The following is a 13,210-nucleotide window of genomic DNA, read 5'->3' as shown; positions in this document are numbered from 1 at the left end:
CAAACTTGTGCTGTGACAACGTTATTGACACAGACAAAATGAACGCTCACTCTCTCTGACTTGTCATCCACCATAAAGCCTTGATGGGGCAGCGAGAAAAAAATGTGAATATCAATCAAATATCAGTGGTGTCCCTCTGCTCAGATCATCTTGGAGGGATAATCGGTGTGTCTACATCTACATGACAGAGTTGTTGTCTTGTTAAAAACGGACGTACTGAAGATTTCTGAGTGGGCCATTGGGTCAGAGATGGGGTTCACGCTCTCTCCCAGGACACTGCACTGAATTAGGCAATTTCTATAAAAGGGCTGTCACTTGTGTTAGATTTAGAATATGACCAGATTCTCCGAGCAGCAGCTGTGGTCAGATAACCCTTCATCCCGTCCACCTCTGTAGGACAAGCAGGTTTGTTAGACTCATCCATTATTAATATGATAAAAAAGAGTAAGTCAGTGACAAGGTAGGTGGTTTTTATCAGCCTATCAGGGGTCACGGTCGCCCCGTGCACTCAAGAATTGTTAGGCAACAGCCATTTCATGAAATCAGAGAATCGTAATGTGATAAAGCTACATATGACATCCTGAAGACGGGGGATGAAGATATGTGTGCGTGTTTGAATGAGTAGTAAGTGAGAGTGCACACGTGCAGGTGTGCTGGGTGTCCCTACAGCATGTCTCTGAAGAAGTGAAAGGCAAGCAGGTTGAACAGGTGGAGCGGATGTGGAGGTGATAGCGCTTGTCATGGTGATGTCTCCAGATAAAACTAATGAGTGTTCAGCCCACGGGAGCTGCTGCCATGCCACACTACCCTGTTCACTAACATGCTGCAGATCATTACTGCACATGCTCTGTTTACTCGTTCAGTTTTAAAATAAAAAAACTATCAAGTTTTTATTATTATTATTATTATTATTATTATTATTATTATTATTATTATTATTATTATTAATAGTTGTAATAATAATAATAATAATAATAATAATGTTTATATTTTGTTATAATTATTATCATTTTTCAGTGTTTACTTAAATTATACAGCAATTCAATTTAAATTTTATCATGATATCTGTATCTGGTGGACTGCACATTATACAAAAAAATTGCCCCCAGGATCCAGACGGAATCGAACACTTCATAAACCACCTAACAAAAATAACCTGTGATACCACGACACTAATTCTTATTTCAATAAAAGAAATCAGGACAATCAATCACAACTGCATCATTATCATCGCACCAAAGTATTATTTTCATCCAAGAATTATTAACATGCTTTTCACCTGCAGATGAGGAGAGAGGATCAGGTCCATGATCACAAGTCATACAGTTAGAAAAATAGGGGAAAATAGCCTGACGTGTAAATGCACTTATAAATCAAGTGGTAATAGCGTCCTAATTTAGAAAAGAGCACTCAGTACAAGTTGACAGAATTTGGCATGCCATTGTAGTCTTCCCCTCTTACAGTCTTTCAACACGTCCTTAATCAAGCTGGGGGAAAGTGTGAGTGAGGGAGCGGAAGTAGGAAGGAGAAAGAGATGAGAGAAACAAAAGAGAGAGAAGCAGTGGGCTGAATGTGTGTGAGAGTGAACTGAGAGAGAGAGAGAGAGAGAGAGAGAGAGAGAGAGAGAGAGAGAGATTGAGAGAGAGAGTTGTACTTGGCTGCTCAACTCCAGAATGTTCAAGCATGACTGACCCATTTCATCAGGTCTGTCAAAGCCGTGCACTGATACATGTTGACAACATTTAATCTTAAAAATTGAAAGAAATGAATTAATATGCAAATTCCATCAGCTTTGTAATAAAAATGTCCTTGACAAAACAGAGAACAGCACCCCAGAGGAGCAGTGTGAATTATCCCAGCTCTGCTGTTCCTGAAGTCAGTCTGAGGTACACAAGTCCACCAGGAAATCAGCGCACATCTGACTCGGAAATAATTATGATGGAGGAACAAAACACTAGCAGGGTTGAATAAATGGAATGACATGGGAAAAAGCCTGGTCTGCTTTGTTATTCACTTTGAATTAATAGGATTAGTCAGAGATCCATATACACCTAAAATCAACACCACCCTATCAATGCACACTGAGAGCGACAAGCCTTGGGGGAAGGATGGGGTGCGTGCGTGTGTGTGTGTGTCTCGGTATGTGTGTGTGTTGCATGCATACTATTACAAATGCAAGTATAGTGGGATTCTTCGGGGAGAATCATAGAGGTTTTCTTATTCTTCACAAGACCAACCAATTCTCCAGGGACAGAATCTTACAAGACAAAGATTACCCATACAAAAAGAGCAGGTGGCTACAAGCAGGTCTCTCATGGAATTAGCTGAACTATGGGGCCTAATTATCTGTGGAAAGAGTGCAGTGAGGAGAGAAACTTCCCTGTTTGAAGGACAAATGATTAATTAAAGAGAACAGTGCACCTTAGTTTTGATCTCTGGACAAATAGGGCAAATGAAAATCCCAGTAGAATTCTACCATAACTCAACACACTAATAACAATCTCACAGCATCAATGACCAATAGCCAGTGACTGAGCCAGATAAAGGAGCAGCATCATCCATACAGTATCTGCTACATAATCCACACACATACTGTTTATACCTACATATAAACAATTGCAAATGTTTATGTGCCTTTAATACTATATATATATATATATATATATATATATATATATATATATATATATATCATAGTGTGTGTGTGTTTTATTTGAGTAATTATTTAAAGTCTTAGTAATTTGTAATTATTTATAGTCAGACATTCACACAATCATCAGATTGATCATTTTTCCCTTGTATAACAAATGTAAAAAAAATTCTCTTGATGCTAAGAGTTGATGAAAAAGATGATTCTGTACTGAAAACTGTGAAGAGGTTAAGGTAGGATCACACATTTTAGTAGCTGATATAATCTCTCTCTAAAGTAGATTAGGGTCTTAGTTTATTTACACATTATTTTTGTTTTATTCAGTATTTGAAATCCTCCACCCTTCCTCTCACTTCCATCTCTCTCTCTCTCTCTCTCTCTCTCTCTCTCTCTCTCTCTCTCTCTCTCTCTCTCTCTCTCTCTCTCTCTTTCTCACTGTTCTGCTCTGCTCCTTGCAGCCATCCCTGAAAGATCACAGCAGACTGTAAAATAATGAAAAATGTGCAATCCTTGTGGGGCACTGCTTGTGCACATCCACCTCCGCCCAGGCATTCATCACTCGGCAGGTATTGTCAGTGAAAGTTTAATTGCATAAACACTCAGTAACTGTCCTGTCATATTTCTTGTCAGCTAGGATTCTCTCTCCGGGCTCACTATCGCACAAAACTATAATTGAATTGCTACCGAATCGCACTGGAGCCAAGAAGAGGAGAGCTTTATGAATAGAATTTGTTTCCTATCAGCAGGTCTGACAAATTGTGTCACGAGGAAAAGCAGGCCAGATAATTTCCCTGTTTATTGGGCGAAGACCTGTTCACTGTTACTTCTTATCTCTGCTGTGTTATAAGACCCAGTTAAACAAAAGTGTGTATATATGAAATTTGGCAACAAAAGCAATTGGCTTCGTCGAGGTGGGCTGTCTAAATAGCGCACAAAGCTGCAAATAAGTCCGCTATCTCCTGCGTGCGCTGATCTGAGAGATGAGTGCAGAGGGCTGTGGGAGGGGGCCAGCACATTGCACAAGGGCTCCATGAATAAATGCTACAGAGATATGGTGACCCAAGCTGCTAGACAAGTGCCAATGAGCCTTTATTCGACTTGTCGAAGGCCGGGACAGTACTAAAAACAGCCAAGCAACATCTGCATCAGTGAGGCCGAACTCTCAAATCTGGTACAAAAGAAATCTGGTATCTTTAATATATATTTTTCTGAATAAAAATAATCTGATCACAACTGATTTCACACTGACTTCTCTGTGTATTCTACATTGCACGTAAGCACTCAGCTGGTTTCCTGTGTGAACGAGCCGTTCAGCTTTACCCAAACACTTTCCCACCGCTCGACTTGGTGGTTTCTCGCTGCCTGGGAACTCAGGTCTAATGCACCACGTCTACTCAACTTCTCTCGATAAAAAGCCCTTTCTGACAAGCTGATCAGCTAAATAAGCTTAAATAAAACTGGCTTCTAATAGTCTGGAGACTGCTTGATCCCACCTTTGTCTTGTGAAGCTCTGAAGCCTTCTTCCTCGAGTGATCTTGTACTTTCCCTGTGACAGATTTTTCTATCTTTTTAGCCAGGCTAAGCTGTCGTAAGTTTCTCTGTTCCTCATGGACAATTGCGTAGCGTGCGTTTCTCGAAGGTTTGATACCGAGCACAGGACTGACAGGTGAAACATTGAGATGTTCGGAAGCTTGCTAATGCAGCTGAATGAGGAATATGAGGTCGGCCAACTCGATTTCCATAACAAACACTGGCTCGCTTGTGCAGAAGGTTTGACATGTCAACCACATACTGTAGCTATAAACATATTCTGCACAGCAAAGGACAAATAACGCATCAGAACGCTCCATCACAGCCTAACCTCTGTGTCTCTGTATGAAAGGCAGGGAGGATTGATGGGCATTTCTTGAAATCAAGTTATGCTTTCACAAGAGCTTTAATTTAAGGCTAAACTTAGGGCTTGGGATAAATGAACACATCAGATGATTAAAACCATTTGTCTTAGCAAACAGGCTTGGCCTTTATTTATGGTGGCTGGTTGATCAACACGCCCAACACCAGCAAAGGATCTGTCTGATGAAGTGATAGGTACTTTCATAATTACTGAGTAACTTATGACCATGCACAGAAAATTAACAAGCATTATGACTTTTACTTAAGCTGGAGCGTTATGGAGACTGAATTATTAAAGAGGTTGAGAGACTCACAATGCATTAATCATGCAGCAAACACCACATACAGCAGGAGTTATAGCTTTCATGCTGACGTAAAGCATAAAACAAAACCTTTCAGTGTTAGTTTTTAAATCAAAATGATGAGAATTATTTATTTGGTTATCATACATTAGGCACGTACACTGTCTTATTGCTTGTCCACCCACCAATGCCTACAACTACAGTAACCGTATCATTTTATTGAATAAAATGCAGCAAAAAGGACAAACTAAACCCTATAAAAATTACATTTATATTAACAGGACAATTAAGCCCTGATTTAGTAAGATCCCAATTATTTGTGCACAGATTTGTGTATAAGATTGGATGTGGACACAATACTGTATACGGGGATAATTGGGGTTCTTATGTCACATAAAAGGTTGGGGAGAGATCATTTTGAGATGGTGTAATCCTGATGAACCTTCTCATCAGTATGACTTAATAAACAGTACTATATTTACTACTATATTTGTCATCAGTTGGCTCACTTGCACATGAAACAGACCAAATTACATATTGATTAATATACATCGAAAGCTTTAGTAAATCAAGTCCACAGGGTATCATGATTCACACACGTTCCTACAAAAATTTAGTTTAAAAAAAAATATTTTAAAAGATATTTTATTGAATGACATCAAAGTTTGCTTTTCTAAAAGTGCTCTAAATGCCCAGACTTTGCATTTATGGCTTCTACTCTTTGAAAAGCTCTGAACAGCTTTCAAATCTGTTAATTTTGCTATGATTTGAATTTTAAATTATTTCAGGATGCACTGACATTTTATTTTAAACTTCTGTTATTTTTGTAGATCATTTTTCCCTTTACTTAGAAACCATTTAGGGATGCAAACGTTTACAGCTGCATGACATGCTGCAGCAAAACAAAGGAAATGTCTGATGTGTATTCTAGTTTTTAGCAACTGCTCTGGACTGGAGGACAGCCATGTTCCTGCCTCAGCTTCAGGGATTCTTTGGAGCAATAAAGAAGACTGAGGCAGGCTCAGTGCGGTGCTCCAACTGCTGCTCGCTCGCAGCTCATCTCCACTATGAGAATAACAGAAATCCCTTCTGCCATCTGTGAACGGAAAATGCCAGTGGAAAAGAATTCAGCCTCAAATCCCCCAATCCTTGCAGCAGTCATGTCTCTTGTAATAAATGATATCAGAAAACAAATGTATACGTTTTGCTGTGGAGCATGGCCTGCGTTTGCAGGGTGTCATTAGCATTTCCATTTGGAAGCTGGGTGGAGATGGATGCTCGGCTGATTTCAGCAGGTGGGGGCGAGAGATGAGAAGAGCGGCCATTCCAGCACATACTGATGTTTATTTAATTGAACACACTTCTTGTTTGACAAAAAGGCAGATGGACAAAAGGATCAGATTTGCATTCTTAATCAAAAGGAGACGTGAGAGAGAATAAATGGAAGCAGATGATCTTTCACGTAAACAAATCGCACAAACAATAAATTTGCATTGCCTGTGTTACTCTTACAAACCGTTCTCTTTCAGGCTTCTCCTTGGCAATGACACACACATCCCTGCTCTCACACACACTCTCACTTCGCTCGGAGTGGGCCGAGGCACTGGGGTCTGCTTGAGTGTGTGATGGATTGAAGAAATGTCAGATGAGTTGGAACGTGACCCCATTGGCTGGGTCAGTCTGAGTAAAATCAATATGTTTGAGCTGCAGACCTTCCGTGGCTCCAGATTTCAATTAAAGCTCCAGCCCAGACCATGTGACCATCTCTTACTACACTATCCTTACCATACAATTGAGTTCTTTGTGTACACTAAGTTTGTATGTGTGGCTCTGTGTGCTAAAACAAAAGAGATTTCTCATTACGAACACAAACTTGGAACAGGGGAAGCCTCTCTACTTATGGCGACATCTTAAAATATGTGTATGCCCATGATAAGCAGTCTCGCTGACAGGTGGATCAGACTAATGTCTGCTCTCGGTGGGCACTAATCCCATTATCTGTATTCTGTTCGAGTACAAATGGATCCTTTGACCCCCGACTCCACTTCTCAAGGACACTCCAGCATACGAGGTTAACACCTTCACTGTGGAGTGTGTGAAGGGGAATCACCAGGGAGAACTGTTGCATACAGCGCACTCGTCCTGCCTCGGCCAGCTCCGAGACCCTGCACCGAGGGCACTGACCTTTGCTGCTGCTGTCTGACGGGGCCACATGTGGAGTGGTCAAACTCACTCAATTCTCTGTCTTCTCGTGTTTTCTTTCTTCAAACGCCGGCACTCGGGTGTCTCAGGTTATCCGTTTCAGAGAGAAATTGAAGAAGTTTGTGAAAGAAGAGTTCAAGAAGGCACTGAGAATTTCAGCCTCGTTTAATAGAAACTGTCAGCTTTTACTTTGGGCTTCGTTTTTTTTTTTTTTTTAATCGGAATGATTTCACTTCTCAGAAAATCTAAATTGAGTCTGTCACACTGTAAAATCTCTAAATCCTCCATGTACATTACGAAATGCTGCAATAGTTTAGGAGACATCTTTAAACTTGTAACTTTTAAGCAAATAAATAGTCCAGGATACAAATGTAACTTAGTGGGTGACTACATTTCTGAGACACAGAACGAAATCCAAACATTCTTATAAAAAATACTCGTGACATTACAGCCTAGCTTCCCAACAGAATTTAAAGGTTAAATGAAAACTCCACCGTGTTACCCATGAAATCGTTTATAGTGAAATGTTTGTGATGTGTTTAGTGAGTCTGGTGCTAAACTGTTGGTTTGTGATGAAGTCTTTTATTCCTGTGAGAAGTTTACATCATGTGTAGGCATTGCTAGTGCAGTTGCAGTGGCTTACCATAGAAGACAGATTTTTACCAATTTCAAACATTTGATGACAAGTAGATATTTTTAGCCCCAAAATAAAAAAGAATAGAGCAAAAGCTTCTTTAGTCATTTTTAATAACGTCATTTTAATGAGACCTCTCCTGTATAAATAGAGGAAAGAACAGCAGTTAGACTCAAAGGCCCATGGTACAGTGTAGTTGTTCAATTTCAATCCACTTAAATTTATTTGATAGCACTTTTAACAGTTCACATTGTCTCAAATGAGCTTTACATAAGTATGGAAACAGAATAAAAAATTTTTAAGTTTAAAATGTAGTTCTCTAACAAACTTCCCTAATGAGCAAGACGAAGGTGACGGTGACAAAGAAAAATGTTATATGATGAGGTTATACGCAGTAGCATTGTTCGGGCTGAGGTTATTCAGCAAGCTACAGGATGACATGCATAGTGATGGTGACTTTGGGGACATTGGAGAACTGGACAAACTAAAGGACTAAAGTGTCGATGCTTTGCTCTATTTAGGTAGAGATGAAGCAAGTGCTCCACTAACTACTAGCACCACTGTCGACTGCCAGCTGAATGGCACTGTGGGTACGTAGGACATAGTTCTCTAATGAAAATAGATCAACAGCCAATACGAGGTTAACACCTATAAGTTTGTTAAAAAAAATCCAATAAATCGAATGTCGCATATTAATTATAAGCACTGATGTAAAAGTGGAGTTCTCCTCTAAGATCATCGGAGCTAGTGGAGAGGGTGTTGATTATGATGCTCGTTCTATCATTTAACAAGGTTATGATGCTACAAAGCTTTTGGGAAAACAGTTATGATAAAGGGACTGTAGCAAAACTGCATGAAGTTCTACACAACACGAAACTTACGATCCTGTCCTGACTCACTAGCTGTTACACAATCACCAAACATACACACACATTTTGTGTGCATGTGTATAACAGAGATGCGTGTGTGTGTATGCGTGCGTGTGTGCGTGTGTGTGTGTGTGTGTGTGTGTGTGTGTGTGTGTGTGTGTGCATGCACACGTGACTGCATATGTTGGAAATGTGGGTATTACTCTAGTTTGACAGGCCCAGGTTTGGGGGCCTGGTGGAAAAGAGCTCTATTTGCATTTCAAATGTCACACTCAACAGCAGACACCTGTTTGAAGCTAGAGGAGGATGCACACAAATCAAAGGTCTGAGCCTGAGGGAGAGGCAGCATCACCCTGACCAAAGGCTAGTCCTGCTCTGGAGCCTCAGGATCCTGTTGCAGCGCTGCATCTCAACACTGCTGTGCTCTAGACACACACACAGTGTTTCCACACACCATTTCATAACCACATCAATGACTGGGAAAACTGTGACTAGTGTGTGTTGTAGCAGTAAGTTAAAGATTTGTTACTAGTACACTTTGCTGTTGGAAGTTAAAACTACTGGCCTATTTTAAAAGTTTGAAAGATTTTGCTTTACTGTATTTCAGGGCTTAAATTACTAAATTGGCAAATTAATGTACGCCATACAGTAATTTCTAAAATTTCTGGTCAACATTGAGTTGCTTTAGGTTAGCATAAACAAACATTCTTAATTTCGTTTGAAATTGTATTACTATGTCAGAAAAACAAACTACATCGTTTAAGTGACAAACAAAGAAAGACAGTTTGGCTCTGTCTGGTATTTTTGTCTGTAAGATTTCCCGAAGAGGAAACTTTAGTCTCTGATTCATTTATCTTCTAAGAGTTGTCATTTTCAAAGCATTATGTGCTATTCTGTACGATGGAACTAAAAGAAAACAAATACCTCCATCATTTAAGAGTCAGTCTGCATACAAAGTGTACACAGACAATTAGACTACAGATCATGTCAATATGTTGCTCCTTGGTGACCCATCAGTCTGTCAGTGGTGATATATTGGAAGATGTTTCCTCATTTGCTATAATATATTTTAATGCAGACATCTAATTCTCTCTGGATTTAAATGGATTAATATTTTATTTGACATAAAATGTACAAAATGAAACTAGATTTCAGCGACGTCGTTCTGCTGAATTAATTTGGACATGATGTCACCGGATCTGGCTGGCATCCCCGAAATCATCTTATTGTAAATAATGCTGGCAGCGTTCTCTTTTATGAATGTATTTACACACACAAACAGCGCTGCCTTTCATCCTCATCAAAGGACTCTTGTTGACAAACATCGTGGATTAGCATCTTCGGAAAAAAAAGAAAAAGATAAAAAAAATACAGCCATATTTAATATTTACCACTTTATTACACACGTGACATGCCCGTGAGATAGAACCAGTGGGTGGGGCTGAGGAGGAGGTACTATGAGTTCTCTGCAGTACCAGACACTTAAAAATGACTGGTGATAAGACAATTTATCTCGCAGGTAAAAGGCAACACAAGGAGAGGTGACATTGCAAACTGAAGTGTGACATCATGAGCACATTGAAAGGGAGGAGGAGACAAAAGCATGACCATATTCGCAAAGCTCATGTCCGCATTACATACTTCTTGAACTGGGATTCGTTCTGAGAGACAGACAGAGACGGAGGGACTGTGAAGCGTGGGAGTGTTGGATAAGTGTCTGTGTACACAAATAAATCATGATGTCATAACCCCCTGCATTAAAGACCTGCTCTCTCATTGCTGCCAAAAAATGAGGACTGTGAAGCCTTTCTATACAGAATTACACACACACACACACACACACACACACACACACACACACACACACACACACACACACACACACACACACACACACACACACACACACACACACACACACACACAAAACCAGTGTGTAATATCTGATGGCAAAAAAGCAGAGAAAAGGACAAAGCCACAAATGTGGAACTTCAATTAATTTAAAGCCCCAATCAGCAAAGAATAAATCCTTGGCATATCTAATTACTGAGGCTCTCGGAAGACCCGGGCCGAACAGCCAATCTCCCTCCTGTTTGAACAGCTTGATGAACTAAGGGACTGATGGATATCAAGTCATTTTGTTTAATTTATAAATGGATTTTCCCCTAATACTTAAATTATCATCAGTACAACACAATGAAAATGGGAACATTTGGAAGGCAAAGTCTATAACCACCCTGAAAAGAATTCTAATGAGGAATGTCACCTCTTTTCATTTCGTCTATACAAGTCGTCTAATTAAATTCTGGAGCGGTGGAAGAAGCGCATTTTACAGTGCAGTTGCGATTGCCACAGCTTTCCCACCTCGACACTTAGGAAATGCTCATCAAGCATATCATATCTCTCTTTCTCTCTCTCTCTCTCTCTCTCTCTCTCTCTCTCTCTCTCTCTCTCTCTCTCTCTCTCTCTCTCTCCCTCTCTCTCTCTCACACACACACACACTCACTCATTGACACATTCTGGTCAAACTACTGGACTAAATAAGGTTTTCTGAAACTTGGTTCTTGGTGCCGGATGTGCTGGTTTGAGTATTTTGGAAAGTGCTGAGCTCCTGGGAATTTCATACAGAACAGTCTCTAGAGTTTACACAGATTGGTGTAAAAAAAAAAAAAAAACACAAAAAAATAAACACTGCAGACTGCTCTGAGCTGACAGGAAGTCTAAAGTAACTCAGATAATCCCTTTTTACAATAGTGCTGAGCAGAAAGCATCTCCGAATGCATTCATATTTATAATAAATAGTATATTTAATATTGTCAAAAGTTAATATGTCCTTTTCGCCTGCCAGATTCATAAACAAGATCAAACTTAAAGTTGCAGTGGATTATGGGATCTCTTGATTTTGTGTTCTTCAGTAGATTTCTCGTTAACCATGACAGAAACTTATTAAGTGAAGAATCTAATCAGTTCAACAACTGTCACAACCAGACCTGACAAATGTGCCTGACAGAAATGATGTTTGAGTCACTGAGGAAGTCACTGAGGAGTCACCTCCTAAAAGAGGAAGACGTAGGCCAGCCTAGCTAGCTAACCTGAGCTAATCTGACAGGATGTCTAAGGAATCATACTACTAAATGTTCATAATCATCACTGATAATGCTGTTAGATCCCATGAGCCTGACAGAATTTCTAAAAGGATTTCTTTATGTCATAGTCATAAGTATATTTATTAGTTTGCTTGCTTGCTTTAACCTATAGCTGATTTTCTTCCACTAGCAAGCTTTACCCTATCATGCAACAGTTACTAATAGAATAGTGTAATGTTTAATGTGGGCTTCCTTCAAGACACGTGAAGGACAAACAATTTACTGTTGAGCCCATAATCTTTACTGCTAATGCTATCCATATGCTTAAAATTAAAAAAGCTAATCCTGTGAAAAAGAAACTAAGAACATTTAAAAGTCATTTACTTAGTCATTTTCATCCTAATGCTAGCCAGCTAAATGTTATAATTCATACATTTGTATACTTTCTGCTGCTAATAACTAATGACTAACTAATGACTAACTGAACAAGATGTTTCAGGAAGCACTCTAGTCCTACCTGGTTCAGGCGTCTCAGAGTGTGAGGATGAGGAGGCTGAGCTCGCTCCGTCCTCAGCCCCGGCTCCCTGAGACAGCAGACTTCGGCCTGGAGGAATTTTCATCCCCAACTGCTCGGCCATCTCCACCTGATCACCCGGGTGCACGTAGTCGAACACACTGCTGCCTGTCAACTCCACCTGCACACATACACACAGATTTAAAGCATTTATTATTAAAAAATGATAAATTGTTGCAACCAAATTAGCGGAAACAAGCTAACTGAAATTTGTAATGACTCTTTATTCCTCATGCTTTCAAGACAGACTTTCCCCTGCTGTCTCTCTAGAAGCACTAAGTTACTGTGGTCCCTAAACACTACACAAGTTTACAGATAATAGGAAGGAGGGAGTTTACTTTAGGGAGGACGAAGAAAACAACAAACAAAAAAAACCCATGCGGGTCCTTAATGTCCCTGGTGTTGCAATGATGCATGTAACTGTGTCAGCCTGCGGGGACGTCAGGATTACATGCAAATAATCCTTTTAATGTGCAGTTCCTCGAGCAGATTTTAGAAATCTACAGTTGCAAGCTGAAACAATTCCTACACAGAAGACATGATGACAGAGTGCGTTGCAACCTGGATCCCTGATGTGTAATAGGTAATAATACAGAATAGAGAGGAACATATGGGAAAAACAAATGCAACACTACAGTGTACGACACATTAATATAGTGCAGAAATGTATACAAGCCTCACTGTTTCGCTGACACAGTAAAACCATACAGAGAGGATGTGTGTAAGATTAAACATTTAGGAACAGAAATGTGGAGGACTTTTATCTCAACACACACACACACACACACACACACACACACACACACACACACACACACACACACACAAATGCGTCTGTGACATTTCAGGACACAGGATTACACACTGTATCTAACACATACTGTACTATGTATTGTGTATATGTTACCAGCTACTGTATATGCAATGAGAATTGTTTATGTGTAATAAATAATCTATCTCTAACCTTGACCTCAGTTTTCACAAAATAAATACTTTTACT

General features: G+C 39.8%; 1 protein-coding gene across 3 annotated transcripts in view; it reads right to left on the bottom strand.

The window, feature by feature from the left end:
- The window catches only part of LOC113659486 (neuronal PAS domain-containing protein 3), a 218,132-nt gene that overhangs the window by 19,046 nt on the left and 185,876 nt on the right, over positions 1-13,210 (bottom strand). For all 3 annotated transcript variants that reach the window (XM_027172293.2, XM_027172295.2, XM_047821804.1), the window contains one exon: positions 12,154-12,331. In XM_027172293.2, the coding sequence (XP_027028094.1) occupies positions 12,154-12,331 (178 nt within the window). The remainder of the gene's footprint in view (positions 1-12,153; positions 12,332-13,210) is intronic.

The sequence above is a fragment of the Tachysurus fulvidraco genome, chromosome 12 (assembly GCF_022655615.1).
Source record: "Tachysurus fulvidraco isolate hzauxx_2018 chromosome 12, HZAU_PFXX_2.0, whole genome shotgun sequence".
Taxonomy (NCBI): Eukaryota; Metazoa; Chordata; class Actinopteri; order Siluriformes; family Bagridae; genus Tachysurus; species Tachysurus fulvidraco.
Note: the sequence above shows the minus strand (reverse complement) of the source record. Positions and strands in the feature narration are given on the sequence as shown.